General features: G+C 51.1%; 2 protein-coding genes and 1 pseudogene across 2 annotated transcripts; 2 read left to right on the forward strand and 1 right to left on the reverse strand.

Moving 5' to 3' along the window:
* The first annotated feature begins 247 nt into the window (after positions 1 to 247).
* On the forward strand, positions 248 to 4,884 carry LOC135813402 (heat shock 70 kDa protein-like; annotated as a pseudogene).
* Positions 4,779 to 6,614, reverse strand: LOC135814435 (synembryn-A-like). The gene has a single exon (XM_065327559.1). It carries the CDS (start codon positions 6,564 to 6,566, stop codon positions 4,950 to 4,952), a length of 1,617 nt encoding a protein of 538 aa, XP_065183631.1. The 5' UTR covers positions 6,567 to 6,614; the 3' UTR covers positions 4,779 to 4,949.
* An 8,687-nt stretch (positions 6,615 to 15,301) lies between these two features.
* LOC135814432 (uncharacterized) lies at positions 15,302 to 17,741 on the forward strand. Its single transcript, XM_065327556.1, has 2 exons — positions 15,302 to 15,392; positions 15,489 to 17,741. The coding sequence occupies exon 2, from the start codon at positions 15,522 to 15,524 to the stop codon at positions 17,049 to 17,051; it is 1,530 nt and encodes a 509-aa protein (XP_065183628.1). The 5' UTR covers positions 15,302 to 15,392; positions 15,489 to 15,521; the 3' UTR covers positions 17,052 to 17,741.

Raw genomic sequence — 17,741 nt, forward strand, 5'->3', positions numbered from 1 at the left:
GTCTAACGAGAAGGAGAGTGCTTGGACATTTGCTGCTAATGGACTCAAGTAACTATTACTTAGTTGCGGTAGAGAGGAAGCGGACAGGAACTGATTTGTGAAAGTCACATGTCATTGTCCGACTCTTGAAGGCCAAGACTGGACCATGGAGCGCAAGATGCAAGAAGTTACCATGGTTACTTAGTTTCTAGGTTTATCAGTGGTCTCCGATCCTGTGCTGAGAGAGCTACTCTGGAACGTTGAGAAAATGAAGGCCAACAGCAAGACTGCCATTGGAATCGACCTGGGCACCACTTACTCGTGTGCTGGTGTCTATGAGCACGGCAAGGTGGAAATCCTGGCTAACAGCCAGGGAAATCTCACCACACCCAGCTATGTTGCCTTCTCGGATACGGAACGTTTGATAGGCGATGCAGCGAAAGATCAAGTGCCAAGTGGTGGGCAATCCCAAGAACACGATTATTCAATGCCAAACGATTGAATGGTCGTCAGTTCACCAGTTTAGAAGGACATGAAGCATTGGCCATTCCAAGAGAGAGAGAGCAAAAAGTGCTGTCACCGGAGGACTGAATGTCCTTCGCATCATCAATGAGCCGACAGCTGCGGCATTGGCATACGGATTGGACAAGCGTATGTCTTCTGAGCAGAATGTGCTGGTGTATGACCTTGGTGGTGGCACGTTTTATGTCTCCATCCTATCCATTGACAATGGCTTATTTGCTGTAAAGTCAACTGCCGGTGACACACACTTGGGTGGTGAGGACTTTTACAACAGACCGGTGGAGCACTTTGTTGCTGAGTTCAAGCGCAAGCACAAGCAAGACTTGTCTGGCGATGCACGTGCCCTGCGCCGGCTGAGGACAGCATGCGAGAGAGCCAAGCAAACTCTGTCGAGCAGCACCGATGCCAGTGTGGAAATTGATTCTCTGTATCATGGCATTGACTTCTACAGCAAGATCAAGCGCGCAAGATTCGAGGAGCTGTGTTCTGACTTGTTCCGCTCAACCCTGGAACCAGTAGAGAGAGCACTGAACGATGCCAAGATGGGAAAGTCTGAGATCCACGAAGTCGTGCTGGTTGGTGGATCAACGCGTATTCCCAAGATCCAGAAACTGCTTCTGGACTACTTCAATGGCAAGGCTGATCTACGATGCACACGCTTCGCCGACTTCTAGGCACTTCAGTACAAAACATGCCCGTGCACGTGTCACCGAGCATTATTTCTGGCCAGGTACTGGGTATGAAAGCAGCCATTGACCGCTATTGTACTCGATGCCTGGAATGCCAACAGAACAAGCACAAGAATCCTGTTGCACGTGCTCCTCTTCAACGCACCACAGATACATGCCCGTATCAGATCATTGCTATGGACTTCATGGGTCCTCTACCTCGTTCAAATGGTGGTAACCTTAAGTATTCTTTACATCGTGGCCGTTATCGATTACTTCACCAATTGGTTAGAGTTGTCCCCGCTCCGTAATATCCAGGCCACCACAGTTGCCGATTCACTCACTACACACGTCGCCTCTCGCTATGGTGTACCTGACCAAATTCACTTTGACCAAGGCTCTCAGTTCGAATCCGACCTCTTCCAGGACCTCTGCAAAACGCTCCACATCCACAAAACACGTACCACTCCGTATCATCCTCAATGTGACGGTCTCGTCGAACGATCCAACCGCACAGTCCAGAACATTCTCAAAGCTTACACGAACGACACGCAATCCGACTGGGATAAACATCTCTGTACCACGATGCTCGCTTACAACACCAATGTCCACTCCACGACTGGTTTCACACCATATTTTCTCATGTTTGGCCGTGAAGCTACGTTGCCACTACACTTCCACGACCACACGCACCGCAGCTAATCACAACCTTCATCACTGATCTCCAAGCTCGCTTTCAGACATCCTGTGACACCGCTCGTCAACACCACGAGTACTCCAAGGACCGCTATGATCGCAAAGCCACCACTTCCCAGTTCAAAAAGTCAAGATTTTGTCTGGCTACATGCTCACCCACCACCTCATGTCTCACCGAAACTCTTCAAACACTGGACAGGCCCCTGGAAAATCATTGATTGTCCTTCTGACGTTGCATACATATTGAAAGCCCATTTCCACACAACCCCTCACATGCAACGCGTCGCGACCGTTCACCGCAACAGACTTCGTCCATACCTCACACCAGTTCAGTTCACACCATCATCTCTAATTTCCACCTCACCACCACCAGTTCTTCAACCGTCCGAACACTCATTCGGCCTCCTGCCTATTTCCGTGTCTCTGCTTCGCCAGGTTAATGACATCCATGGCCACACCTACGCAGAAGCAGCGGTACAACACGACGTGGTGCTACCACTCCCACCCCCACCCCACCCCCCTACTGGACCACCTCTACTCCCAACCCCTGCGACACCACCGCTGACAGTGGCGGGGTTAAGAGCCCGCCGCGCCGCTCTGGCAGCTCCCCGCCAAACGAAGCTCGCCATCCCCCGAAGAACGTTCCCCGCCAGCTAAACGGCAATCGCCACCTCCCAAGGACCAGTCTACCGACCCTACGCCTGGACCGTCACCTGCTGTCTCTATGACTCAACAAGACCTGATAGAATTACACATTAATAATTCGGATGAGGAACTGCTGACCGATATAGTCTACTGACTAGGGGTGAAACGGTTACCCTTTAAGGTTACAAAGGGTATGCACTGCCTTACCGGGCGGGTTATCGGGTACCCTTTAGCAGCCAATAGTAACAGTTACTATACCGTGAACACTGAATAGCCTTCCACATTTCGTGCCAGGACATGCAAAGTCATGAAATTCACAGCAAGTACACTACATCGCAACGAGCGCAGCATGCGCACTTACTGCGCTACATGCAAAACAATCAAATTGTCATATGTAGCAGGATGGAACAACCAACAACACATTCAAACTGTACATCGAACTGTACAACTGCATGTATACGCCATGCTATTAATACCGTAAGATACCGTCGTACACGACTAACAGGTACTCGTTTGCTATCGGATTAGCAGCTAAACAGACAGGTACCCGGGTACCCGGATCACGCCTTTCACTCCTACTAATGACAGTATGTGTAATGTTTCTTTCTTCCTTCATATACTACTGCCTTGTATTTTTCATGTACATGTACATGACTTGTAACACGGGGCGCACCTTCGGCCTGTATTCATGTCCTCATACATTAGGTTGACCTTAGAAATACAGTACATGTACTAGTACACTGTAGACCTTTTGATGCATAACACTTTCAACCGCCTATCATTTACAAGTATCAACACATACATAGCAGCTGTTGTCTAAGAATCCGTTACATGTACATTCCTTTAGTTCTTCTGTACTCGTACTTAAGAAGTACATACTTCGAAGTACAACCTAATGCCCTTATCAACAGTTGTCTTCCGGTATTCTTGCACGCTCAGTGCCCACAGCTCCTTCTTTTGCACACAGCTAAATGTCATTCCTTTTGCCTGTAATGTGTATGCTACAGCTGTTCGCCTTTCCCATTCTTCTGCCCACACATGTACCAAGTTTTGACCTTTCTTCCTACTTCTCTCTGCGTTGCATATCCCCTGGCTATAGTCGCTAGCATACTTACACTAACAGATTCTCACCCTATAAAAGCTGCTGCATTTCTAGTTTCCTGCAGATCAAGATTAGATCCGAACTATTCCCTTCTGACCTATCACAACTGTTAGAACTACATGTATTACCTGAGAACTCTCTCTCTCTCTCTGAATTAGTGCGTATTAGAACCTTTACTCTCATACTCTACTCTTCTCTACCGACTGAGTGAGCTGACTTAACAAGCTGAACAAGGGAGTGAAGCCAGATGAAGCTGTTGCCTATGGTGCTGCTGTTCAAGCGGCTATACTGTCTGGGGTGTAGGATGAGCGTGTGGATTCAGTGGTCCTCCTCGATGTTGCACCACTTTTGCTAGGAATCCAGACAGCCGGAGGCGTGATAACAACACTCATCAAACGCAACACGACAATCCCAACTCGTGCTGGCGAGACTTTCACTACATATTCCGACAATCAGCCAGGCGTCACTGTGCAGGTGTACGAGGGTGAGCGAGCCATGACCAGCGACAACCACTTGCTAGATCGCTTTGAGCTGAGTGGCATTCCACCTGCACCTCGTGGAGTACCAACGATCGACGTTAGCTTTGACATTGATGCCAACGGTATTCTACACGCCACAGCCAAAGATCAGAGCAGCGGTCGCTCCAGTGACATTCGGATCACAAACGAGAAGTGCCGGTTGAGCAAGGCTGATATTGAACGAATGGTAGCTGAGGCTGAACAGTTCAAGCAAGTCGACGAAGATCAGAGGAATCGAAATGCCTCTCGGAACCAACTGGAGAGCTATGCGTTCAATGTCTGCTCGGCAGTAACAGATGATGCTTCAAAGCCGAACACTGATGAAGTGGAAAAGGTGAAGAGTGCAACACAAGACGCTCTTGACTGGCTTGACAAGAACCAGCTTGCCGAGAAAGAGGAGCTTGAGCATCGCTTGAGCGACTTGCAGCAGCTGTGCTCACCCATCATGGCCAAACTGCACGGTGGCAATAGAGGCAATGGATGCTCAGCAGGAGGAGGGTCTTGCAATGGCCCGGAAGTGGAAGAAATGGACTGAGAAAAACAACACCCGTTGTGACTGTTGCCTTGATTTCTTCATGACATGCTTTTGAGATGGACTTGTGACACAAATACCCACCAGCATAATAGTCTGCTTGTCTTTTTTTAGCTGTGTTTATTTTGGAATAAAAACCTAATAATGTACTTGAAATAAACAATTGTAACTTTTGTTTCTGTCCATGTTATCACTTCAGAAGTTTTGACTCGATCGAACTATGCACAATAGTATGCTATACTCCTACAATTAGTCATTTTTTTTAAGTACTGAAACACTGGCTGGACTTATGCACAAGCAGGTTCAGAAGCAGTTTCAGTGCTGTCTGTTGCACCTGCTGTTGCTGGACTAGCGTCAGGTGCACCGGCCGAAGACGGAGTACCACCGACCCTCATCACCTTCATCACGCCTGTATTTTCTAGCTTAGTCATCAGCTCGCCCAGCCTCTCGGCTTCAGCTTCCTTCTCCTCTTCTGTCATTCCGGCCAATGGATCAACCTGGTCCTCAGGTTCTGGCCCTCCTGTCATGACGTTGACCTTGCTCTCTCTATACTCTTCCGTGTCGGAATCGTCAGAGTCGGACGAATAGTCAGCGGTTTGCTCTCCTCTGCCACCTCCAAGCATACCACGCTGTAGCAACAGTCCAGCAGCATTGCCATATCCAGTGTACTTGACAAACCGGCCAGCATTCTCCTTGCAGAGTACAAACAGAAACTCGGCAACAGTGGCGGCCAGATTGGTGTGCGGTGACGTCATGAGTCGGACAAGGCGTGCTTTCAGACTGTTACCTTCGTCGGGCCGACTAACAACATTGCCTAGCGTTGGCAATACTTTCTGACGCCAGTACCGCCGAGCAACTGAACAAGCACGTGCACAGTTGGCAATGGCCGTGACCAGCGGGACAAGATCATTGGCCGTTGATGATGAGATGTTTGACGAACACAGGCCGGTAGTTTCCTCGTCAAGCTGACGTAAGAGCTGCTCGGCAGCTGTTACATTACGACAATTATGGATCACGGTGTTATCCGTTCCAAACTGGGAATGGGTTTTGGGTAGGAACAAATCGTCGCAATTTGGAGGCATGTTGATTAGCATGTGGGTTACCTGTGAACGCAGTGGGTTAATATCCTTGGGTCCCATTAGGTGGGGAGAAGACAGCACAATGCGTGCCACCTTTACCAGCAGCATCACACTCTTAACCTCTTTTTCCGTGGGCTCCTTGGACACTTCCATGCTGATGTTGAAAACACACTTCATAACCTCTGCTGCAAGGTCTCCGCACTGCTGTGAGAGCTCACCAATCGTAGCACAATCACCTTCATTTCCTGTTAGTCCCAACGCAGCTAGCAATCCACCACACAGTCTGTGTAGTCCATCGGCTTGCCGTATCGGGCTTCGCAGCGATTGGTTTACGGCTGACATGAGGAAGACCAGTCGTGTACTGTAGAAGCGAATATCATGCACAGCATCCTTACTGGAGATTTGTTGAAGAAGGTGGGCCACAGCTCCTTCACATGCAGCAATATTGTCCGAGAATGAGTGGTGCTGGAAAGTCAAATTGCATAAACACTTCAGAGATTCGACAGCTGTGGCGTCATCAACAGGAATGTCACTGCCTGCACCAGTAAAGCGCACTAAACGCAGTGCACCATCTTGTGTCAGAACATCCCCAAATCCAGCTTTCTGCCTCGTCAGAATACGCAAAGTATTCAGTCCGTAGCGCTGACCATCACGACAGACAATATCACTACCCAGATACTGAAAAACGTCAGAAACAAAATTAGTTACCACAGAATCAGTTTGCTCGAATTGGAATTTATCCTTGTTTTCCAAGATGTACGTTTGCAACGCCGCCAGACTTATGCTGGCATCACCAGTTTTCAAAGCGGAGGAACACGCCTCCATGGTGTGCAGCTATTCTAGAGCTTTCGACACCATTTCTCACAGGGCACAAAAGTAAAGATCATCGCCCATACACAAAAACATGTTGCAAAAAGCAGCTTTTCCCTGTTCTGTGTTCCGGAAGCCAGCTCAGCTTTGTGCAGTGTTTGCATGTCGTCATCATGGTCATGCCACCCGTACCCATGCATGTAGCAACGTCACTGCCTATTATCATGATTATGGGCCATGCATGATGACCCTCGCTCAGCTCAGGACAATGCAAACACAGTGCCAAACATGCTTCATTTTGAATGGCTCTTCCGCAAAGTAACACTTGTCTTGTTGAGGAGGATTTTCCGGAGGAAGTGGCTTCGGACGGGGATGAAGTCGAAATAATTAGGGCTTCGCCGTGTATACTCTTCCTATTTTGTTCGTACGGCAGTACATGTATTCCACACCAGAGCTCTTCAGCTGAAGTCAGTAAGGAGAGTTCGATAACGTAATCTCCAGACTCCCCCATTCCACTAGGTTTATTTGTTGTCCAGCTACCTCTAGTCTAGCTCTAGGACGACAACTAGTACTCGGAATAATTATGACTAATAAAAAGGAGAGTCCACGCCGGTCTTTAGTAGGAGAGGAGATCGATGGTGATGATCTTTGCGAACTAGATCCGAACTCTCACTTCTAGCCAGAGACACCTATTCAGCTATCAGTGACGGCGTCCGGCAGCACCTTCGAGGCAGATGTGTTGAGTGCTGAAAGCGAGGCTGGAAATGACTCAGTAGAGCGCCGATACCATTTTGCCAGGGTCGCTTTACTCATTGCCGGATTCTCCTTCAACTTCACAGCATTCCTTGCCTCGCAGAGTCTCCAAAGCAGTTTGAATTCGAAGATGGAATTGGACTGTATTGGAAATGGACTATTAGGCTTATCCATTATGGCGGCTGGTCGGATGTTGACCAGCTCACTGGCCAGTGCTACAGCCATCCAGTACTTTGCAAAGTAGAGGCTTCTACAGTTCTCTGCCATAGGCTCCGGCAATTTAATTCTCGCCGATGCCCTAAGGCTCAATACGTACACGGTGTTTTCCCTTTGTTCTCTTTGGATTCCTCTCGGGTACGTTCTGGCCCAGCCAGTATCGCTACCTTATCATGAGTGCTAAGGCGTATGAAACCGTCACCAAACAACCCATGGACACAATGTTGACATACTTAGGTGGTCGGAACTCATTTCACCGGAAACCTCATAGCTTCACTGCGGCCAATCAGGATGGTGGCACTGGATTGCCCAATGCCACAGATCAGCGTGGACATTTCTCAGATAGCAACATCACCATGGTGGAACAGTGCCTTACTGCTCCGCAATTGCATCTCAACGGGTCAAGCAACATGTGATTGTCTCTCCCCCCACGCCTTCACCTTGATACTATGGTGACTGCCCTCCATCGGCTGCCAACTTCGAGGTCTTGGTGGACGAACAGAGTCGGCTGACATTGATGTCATTGTTTGGTAGCCTAGTGACCCTCGGTGCAACATGCATGCTCAGCCTCGGCCATGTTCACCAGCCAACTAGTGTTTCTCCAAGCCGATCTGAAGCACAACTTGTGGTGGAAGCAAATCCAGATGAGCTGACAGAAGCCGCTGGTGCCAACAAGATAACTAACCAACCAAAGACCTTCTGTGAACGGTTCAAATCATCAGAGGCGTACAGCACGCTCAGAATCATTGCCGACCCCAGGACCTTACCGCCGTCTGATTGCCTTCGTTTTCAGGGCTTCTATTCTGAAAAGCTTTGTGTATTACGACTTCAATCATGTAAGTACTCTATAGACTATGGCCTGTCATGTACTGGTTACAGAGTGTACTCTATAGACTATGGCCTGTCATGTACTGGTTATAGAGTGTATTCTAGGTGCAGACAGCTAATGCTGTTTAGTGCTACCAAGAGTACAGAACCATGTACTCTTGGTGCTACTTCGGTGCTACTTTGGTGCTACTTTGGTGCTACTTTGGTGCAACTTCAGCAGTACTACTTCCGTAGGTTCAGACATCTAGTAGTACTTCGAAGTACATGTACCGTAATTCCACGCATATACATGTAAGCCCATGGGCTTATATTTGAAATAATGCAGTTTGGGGATAAAATATCCAGTAAAACATGTTGGTTTTTTTAGCCCATGGGCCAATATTCGAATTTTGAAGGTTCACGAAAAAGTACAAGTCCGTGCTCATAGTGGGCCTACCATACTCTACTGGTAAACTGCACTGAACTGCTGTACCATGGCAGGAAGAGTCCCATTTTGTGAAAAATTCTACTTGACACATGAGTTGCATTTGTGTCTGTTTAATAGCCCATGGGCTTATAAACGGAGGTGGGCTTATATCCGGATATAGGCCCGTGGGCTTATATGCGCGGAATTACGGTACTGATAATGCTGCATATAGGGATTGCTAAGTGTACATGTATATGAGCGGAAAAAGGTGCAAGTTACCCATCATGTATGTGCATGCACTTGAGGTCAAGTAAATTATTCTACATGTGTTCAGTAAAAGACCATCCTAGAAATGTAGCGCACATGGTCATAACTTTATCCAAAGTCATTATCTAGCCGACACAAAAAGACCAACACGCGGATCGCAAAACAGCTCACAAGTCGGGCAGGAAAACTAAAGCATGCAAATCAGTACCAGGGAGCATTTCAGTGTATCAACAAAGAACAATCACATGCAGTCAAGCTCGTGAACAGCGACCTCAGGTATAATACATGGGGTATTCACAAGGTTGACTGTATAAATAAGCAGGAAATGAATGAAAAAAAATGGCCAGATCAAGCAGAATCCAGAGTAATAGCAAGAGTACATGAAAACCAGAGTGTGCAGCTTGGGGCCTTTTCTGCTATGGGTGTCTGTCACGGCGAAATTCCGTGATTACATCATATTTGGCCCAGATCTGAGGCGGGAAATGGCGCAGTGCGTACAACTGCGCTGCAGTTGTGCAGAAAGAGACCTGCTTGAATCCTGCTTGTACGCACTACATCACTAAAATGATGTAATCACGGAATTTCGCCGTGACAGCAACCCATCCGAGCTGCACACTCTGGTTTTCATGTACTCTTGGTAATAGGGGTTTCACACTCACGTTTATTTTCACGTTTACGGCAAAGTATCATAGCAGCGACCGACTCTTTTGGGGGTTTTCCCGAAACGTAAACGGGAAACGTAGACGTGGCACAGAACCCCGCGGCCACAGTCACGATTACGTTTACGGCTATGATTTTTGCCGTTCTTGAGTTTCGGCAATCATGTGAACCAATCATCGTCCAGGAAACTATTTGGCAGGGAAATCCAATGGAGCTGACACGTGGCGGCTGAGAGGATTTCACCTACATAATTATACTCGCAGTCGACACGAGGCTTCTTTCTCATTCGACTTCTTGTCAAAACCTGGTAGTTGTGATTTCTATCTCCTGCGATCTTGCCTCTACTTGGCGGAAGCTGGTTCAAGCCTCGCTAGATCAACAACAAAAGCAAACAGGGTGGGATGCCTGCAGTGTCCATTTTTCTCTTCAGCTTCACTTGAAATCCTTCAGCTCCATCTTGCGTTGATGTTGCGTCAAAAATCCGCGACTCAAAATACAGTGCGTATCGGTTATAGTGTGGTCGTATACAAGAATATACTGCCTACAAGAATGAACACTCATTTTTTCATAATCATAACACATATTGTTACGGAGGTAGCCTCAATTGAAGTATTATTCGTTCTCGTTCTGCTTCTTTGAATGTTGCTGAACAGTTTTCCTCTCCATGCTCTGCTAAATCGTTGCCTGTACGCGCCACGTCTAGCGCCTTGTTTCTACGCTAGCACTTAGCACCTTATTCGTCATCACGCGCTCTTCTTACGTCTAGCGCCTTGTTTCTACGCTAGCACTTAGCACCTTATTCGTCATCACGCGCTCTTCTTATCTACATGCATGTGCTAGGTGTTGGTGTAGAGGCAGGGTGTTGGATGTGGCCGTCGCTCTTGCTATATAAGTTCATCGGAGCGTAGGCACAGTTGTTGTTTTCCAGAGTTCTGCTTGTGATGGTATTCTTCTGAATGGTCATCGAAGTAAATCTGAGTATGGTTCAAGACAGTTAGTTGCCTTTCGAGAATATCTCTGGGTTTATGAGCCACATTATTTGGTAGCAGAGGATGGTTTGAATGTTAACCATGGCGGAAACAAAGAGTTCTTTGTCAGTGGCAAGTGACGAGAGTCTGCAAGGAACGGACGTAGGTTTGGCGGACGAACAGCAGGTCCCCCGTAGTGACGGTTCAAGCAGCATTCAGCAGTCAGAGGGCACGGTGAAGGATTTTGGAGTTTCCGATATTGATGACGAAGAACAAGAATATGATGATGAAGAACCGGCGTTCAGCGAAGAATGCCTGAGAACGATGAAGATCAATGCCAAGGACAATTTCACCAACATTCGAAGACGTTTGCTGACTCGGATAGTGAACGGAGAGGGGATTGGTGATGACGACCTTGGATATCTGGAACACGCGTACTCTGGTGCAGCAGGCGTCGTGGGCGATCTCCTGGGACTGTGCTCTGGAGACGGAGACTTGTCGAAACGGAGGAAGCTGGTTGCGGAGCTGGAAGAGCTTGAGGAGAAGTACAGCGCAGCTGTGAACAGAGCACTGGAAGAAGCCACGTACAGCGCTAGTGTTGGTGGGCGGTTTGGAGCTGGTCATGGCTTGGGATACAGCCAGTACTCGACGGCGAGGTACTCAGCTCCAATGATGACGCCAGATCACTTGACGGAGGTGGGTGCGGAGCGGTCTGACTTTGGCCAGTTGGGGGCCAGGTCAATGCTGTACTCTGGGTCTGCTGGATCTGGGCTGGTGGAATCTGGCATGAAGACTTCTCCTAGTAGCCTAAGTGCCTTGGCCTTTCATGAGAGTCAAGGTGTCACAAGTCCACACCGGGTTCCAACACCATCTACTGCCAGTACCTCTAGTGCTGATCAGACCAGCAATGGCAGTGCATCAGCGCCAGTGACCGGTTCCAGTGGTAGCAGTGTGTCAGTGGCCAGTGCTAATGATGGTACTGCCAGTAGTACTATGCCAGGCGCAGTCAGTCAGCCCACCAAGAGGCGCAGCGTCAGCAACACCACACTGGGAACGGCCCAGCTGACCAAGAAGTCTGTTCAGTTTAGTCAGAGCCACCAGTCCACTGCCAGCACTCAGTCCAGATTGAGACCAGCAGTGAGTGTGTTATTACCCCCTAGAACGGTCCCTGCAGCTGGAGGTGCAGCTGGAAGTGCATCAACGGTCGTCCCCGCTGTGACAGTCCCCAACACATCCATGGCTCCCCAACTGACTGGGTCCTCGAGCAGCCATATGTATCAGCCTCCACTGACGGGTGAACGACCACTAGCAGCCGACATCGGGCCATGGGCGAGTATGAAGAAAATCACAATACCCACATTCGATGGCGATAAACGGCGCTTCGAGTCCTGGTGGGCAGCGTTTTCCACCTGTGTGGACAAGGCACCGCTAACCGCGGAATGCAAGATGCTTCGACTAAGACAGTATGTCCAGGGTGAGCCGTTAAAAGCCATCGACCGATTCGGGTACACCATCGCTGCGTATGATGCAGCCAAGGCCCTATTGCACCGAAAATATGGCGGAGAGAGGCGCCGAGTTGCCATCCATCTGGAAGAAATTGAGGCCCTCAAACCCGTGCGGAAGGAGCACCCGAGAGACCTGGAGCGGTTCTCGGAACTGCTGGCAGTCGCTGTCATTAACTTGAAGGACTCGGGCCGAGCTACTGAGCTGGCGGCCGGAACCTTCTACCTGACTCTTCTCAAGAAGCTGGATGAGCAGCTGATCACCCGCTACCACCGGTGGCGGCATGAACAAGCTAAGGCTGAGTCGGTAGAAGAGCTGCTTGAGTACTGTACCCAGGAAGCAGAGTTCATGGTCTCCGCTGCGGAGACGAAAGCTGGCTTGATTCCCGTGAGTAAGGCAGAGCCGTCACAGCCAACAAAGGTCCACCGGTCGCCTCGACCAAGCACGTTCGTGACCAGCAGCCAGCCGGCAGCCAAATCACAAAAGTGCATCGTGTGCCAAGGTGAACACAAGCTGTGGCAGTGCCTATCCTTCAAAGCTGCGACAGTGAACAAGCGATGGCGCATTGCCAAGGATTCAGGTGTGTGTTTCCGCTGCCTGGATGTCGGCCACAATGGATGCGACTGCACGCGGAGTCGACCATGTGGTTTGGACGGGTGCACGAAGCTCCATCATCGCTTTCTGCACGCCACACAGAGCAGAGGCCCTGTGTTTAGCAGCGTGACACGCCCGTCCACACAGGCACCAGCAGCGAACTCTGTCTCAGGGCGTCGGGCAGGATGCGCTATGCCAAACACAGCTAGCACCCAACAGTCGTCCAGCCAAACAGAGCAGCAGACATTCTGCTCCGTCGTCACGGAGGGTTCTCCGTCCACGGAAGAGGAGTGCTACGCCTCCCAGAGCACCCACGTGACCATCAGCCTGAGGACGATACCGGTCACCATCAAGCACGGCGACACAAGCATTCACGTCAATGCACTGTTGGACGATGGCAGCACCATGAGCTACATCAGTGAGGGCGTAGCACACGAACTTGGTCTGCACGGGGAGTTGCAGAGCATCACGGTCAACACGTTGGACGGAACACCGAGTACATTTCAGTCGGTGCATGTGTCTTGCAGCGTAGCAAGTGTCAACGGCATGTTCAGCACAGACCTCCATGCTTGGACAGTGCGGCACCCAACAGGACGCCTGAAGCCAGTCAACTGGCACCGCGGCGCATCGACATGGCCACATCTCAAAGGGATACGTTTCCCTCCCACCGCCAAGCCTGATCGAGTCGACGTTCTGCTCGGCCTGGACTGTGTCGCAGCGCACCAGTCCTTGCACGAGGTGACTGGTAAGCCGGGTGAACCAGTCGCACGGCTCACCCCGCTAGGATGGACCTGTGTGGGGCCGGTACGGGCGAGCCCAGGCAGTTCGCGTATGGGGCATGCGTACCATGCGCAGCTGCAGCTCGGCGGCAATGAGATCAGTCAGCTACTGCGTCGCTTCTGGGACGTCGAGGAGCTAGCCGTACCCGACTTGCCACACTTGTCACCGGCGGAGGAGAAACTGCTCACAAAGACACGGGAATCCCTGGCGTTCAGCGACGGTCGATATCATGTGGGCCTTCCGTGGAAGACAACACCACCGGTCCTGCCCGACAACTTCGCCATGGCACGCAAACGACTGATTGGCACCGAGCGGAAGCTGCTCCTAACGGACGGTCTGGGTACCAAGTACAGCGCCATCATCCAAGAGTACTTGGCAAAGGGCTATATCCGCCGTGTGCCGAAGGAGGAACCACGACCACACAGCATCTGGTACCTGCCTCACTTTCCGGTGGTCCGTCTGGACAAGCAGACAACGAAAGTGAGGATTGTGTTTGATGGGTCGGCGCAGTTCCAAGGCGTCGGAGTGAACGACTTCCTCAACAAGGGGCCGAAGCTGCAACGGGACATCTGCGACGTGCTCCTGCGGTTCCGCAAGCATCCTGTTGCTATTGCCTGTGACATCAAGCAGATGTACCTGCAGATTGGTGTGCACAAATCCGACCGGCCATACCAACGATTCCTATGGCGCAACTGTGATTCCGATGCGCAGCCTGCAGTGTATGAGTTCCAGCGTGTGGTATTCGGACTCGCCTCATCACCATTCCTCGCTCAGTTCGTCTCCCAGGAGCATGCGAGGGTGCTCACCAGTACGGATGAACGTGCGGCTGAAGCAGTCAACAAGTCCACATACATGGACGACACGCTTGATTCCGTGCCAACCGTCGCTGATGGCATCGCACTCTACAAGTCTCTTGTGAAGGTGTGGGAGTCGGCCGGCATGCACCCGACGAAGTGGCTCTCAAACTCGACCGAGCTTCTGGCAGTGATACCTGAGTCAGAACATGGACGCTCCATCGACCTGTCACCAGGGGAGCTGCCAAGAGTGAAGACGCTAGGCATCTCGTGGTCCGCTGCTAGCGACGCTTTCAGTTTTGCCATCCCACCGGATTCCGGCCAGGAGTTCAGCAAGCGGAGAGTGCTACAACGGGTAGCATCCGTCTTTGACCCGCTGGGTCTGCTGGCGCCGTACATCATTCGAGGCAAGATGCTCATCCAGGAACTGTGGCTGCGAGGCTCGACCTGGGACGACCCACTGGAGCCCTCTGTGGACAAGCTGGTGAAGGAGTGGATTGCTGATGCGCGGGATCTGCAGACGCTACGCATTCCAAGACCACTCATGGCAGCTGACGGTGTGTCGTCGCTGCACGTATTCGCAGATGCCTCCGAGAAGGCAATGGGTGCTGTCGCCTACATCATTTCCAAGGACCCCAGTGGAGCTACATGCCGGCTGGTTGCAGCTAAGTCTAAAGTCGCCCCGCTGGAAGCGGTGAGCATCCCACGACTAGAGTTGATAGCCGCCGTCATGGCAGCCCGTTTGGCAGCCGTCGTCAGCCTTGCTCTCGAGATGCAGGATATCTATCTGTGGTCTGACAGCATGAACGTCCTCTGGTGGATCCATGGTCACAGTCGGCAGTTCAAGACATTCGTGGCCAATCGCGTCTCTGAGATTCGTCGTCTCACGCAGCCAGAGCAATGGCGGCATGTGACCACTGACCAGAACCCCGCAGATCTGGTCTCTCGTGGATGTACTGCAGCAGTGCTGACATCATCGGACCTATGGTGGACTGGGCCCGCATTCCTGTCAACCGACGAGCCATGGCCTGCCAGCCCTACGCTTCAGCCCAGCTCCGGCGCTCGGCAGGAGGTAAAAGGTTTGCCACGCAACCGCTCGCAGGACATGCAAACGTATCATGCAGACGTCAGCCCTACGCTTCAGCCCAGCTCCGGCGCTCGGCAGGAGGTAAAAGGTTTGCCACGCAACCGCTCGCAGGACATGCAAACGTATCATGCAGACGTCCAAAGTGCCAACGATGCACCACCCGAGCAGGATTGGATCATTGACCCAGCAAAGTGGCTAGACTGGCAGAAGACCATCCGTACGCTCACATGGGTCCGGCGGTTCATCTCGAACTGCCGTGCAGCAGCAGAGGATCGCCTGGCAGGAGAGCTCACCCCGATTGAGTTGGCTGACGCAGAGCTGTACGTCGTTCGGAACACGCAGCGTGATGCGTTCGCTGCTGAGATAGTCCTCCTGAGGAAACGCAAAGCAGTGCATGCTACCAGTAAGCTGGCCAAGCTGTGTCCATTTCTTGACGACGATGGTGTTCTACGCTGTGAAGGGCGCTTGCAGTATGCGGAGTTCCTGCCACGAGACGCTGTCCATCCGATCATCCTGCCGCGGAAGCATGCCGTGACCAAGATGCTAATCAGGTTCCAACACGAGAAGGGAAAGCACGCTGCGGGGACGAACGCAACATTGTCTGCGCTCGCCGCCCGCTATTGGGTCATCGCCGCACGGGAGGCCGTCCACGAGTGGGAACAGGAATGCGCAGTCTGTCGCCGGTACCGGAGCAAGCCAGCTGGGCAACGAATGGCACCGCTGCCGGTCAGTCGGATCGTGCCCTCTCATCGTGCGTTCAGCCGCGTGGGCGTCGACTACGCCGGCCCCTTCCTCACCATGCAGGGACGCGGTCGGGCCAGAACCAAACGCTATCTGTGTGTATTCACGTGTCTGGAGACGCGCGCTGTACATCTGGAGCTCGCATTCTCACTCGACACATCTAGTTTCATCAACTGTTTCTTCCGGTTCGTGAGCCGGCGCGGCCTTCCCAATCAAGTCATATCGGACAATGGCACAAACTTTGTTGGTGCAGTTCGGGAGCTGAAGGACCTCATTCGCAACATCGACCAAACCAAAATCCAGACGGGCACCGCACATCATGGTGTGTCCTGGTCGTTCAACCCTCCAGCAGCACCTCATTTCGGTGGTGTGTTCGAGATTATGGTGAAGGCAGCCAAACGTGCTATTTACCACATTCTGTCTGGCAGTGACATCACCGACGAGGATCTGCTGACCGCCTTTGCCGGAGCAGAGGATCTGATCAACTCTCGCCCGATCACTGCCATATCAGTCAACCCCAACGACAATTTGCCCCTCACCCCGAATCATTTTCTGAACGGGAGACTTGGAGAAGTCGTCCTACCGGAGTCTGATCATCCGCGTCAGCGATGGCAACGCATTCAGGAGCTGCTTGGGCATGTCTGGCGTCGCTGGATCCAGGAGTGGCTGCCTCAGCTCAGCAAGCGGGTCAAATGGACGGCAGACCAACGCAACGTGAAGGTTGGTGATGTCATGCTGTTGCTGTCTCCAGACACCGCTAGGCGTAAATGGCCCTTGGCTCGGGTTCTGGAAGTCTACCCCGGGAAGGATGAACGAGTACGTGTTGCCAAGGTGCAGGTGGGTGATCGTACTCTTGTGCGACCCATCAACCGCTTGTGCCCACTGGAGTATGCGCCAGAGTGATGGACTGATGTGGACAGCTTTTCTGCTGTCTGTCTTCTAAAAATCATTGCATGTCCTCTATCTTCTTATTATTATTAGTCAGCGGTATTGCTATATCTTTACCCTGCTGCGGACCTGCTGTCTAGCCACCTGGACTTGCTTTGCTAAGTACACGATGTTGGGTTCTTAGTGGTGGAGCTAGTAAGGTACTATTTATTTTGTTTTATTTCGATCTGGTCACGTTGTCTCATATCGAGGAAGAGGAGAATGTTACGGAGGTAGCCTCAATTGAAGTATTATTCGTTCTCGTTCTGCTTCTTTGAATGTTGCTGAACAGTTTTCCTCTCCATGCTCTGCTAAATCGTTGCCTGTACGCGCCACGTCTAGCGCCTTGTTTCTACGCTAGCACTTAGCACCTTATTCGTCATCACGCGCTCTTCTTACGTCTAGCGCCTTGTTTCTACGCTAGCACTTAGCACCTTATTCGTCATCACGCGCTCTTCTTATCTACATGCATGTGCTAGGTGTTGGTGTAGAGGCAGGGTGTTGGATGTGGCCGTCGCTCTTGCTATATAAGTTCATCGGAGCGTAGGCACAGTTGTTGTTTTCCAGAGTTCTGCTTGTGATGGTATTCTTCTGAATGGTCATCGAAGTAAATCTGAGTATGGTTCAAGACAGTTAGTTGCCTTTCGAGAATATCTCTGGGTTTAT

This window comes from Sycon ciliatum, chromosome 4 (genome assembly GCF_964019385.1).
Source record: "Sycon ciliatum chromosome 4, ocSycCili1.1, whole genome shotgun sequence".
Lineage (NCBI taxonomy): Eukaryota > Metazoa > Porifera > Calcarea > Leucosolenida > Sycettidae > Sycon > Sycon ciliatum.

What these genes read in the sequence shown, in the direction of transcription:
- LOC135814435 (XM_065327559.1), bottom strand. Translation starts at nt 6,566, where the DNA reads ATGGAGGCGTGTTCCTCCGCTTTGAAAACTGGTGATGCCAGCATAAGT.
- LOC135814432 (XM_065327556.1), top strand. Translation starts at nt 15,522, where the DNA reads ATGCAAACGTATCATGCAGACGTCCAAAGTGCCAACGATGCACCACCC.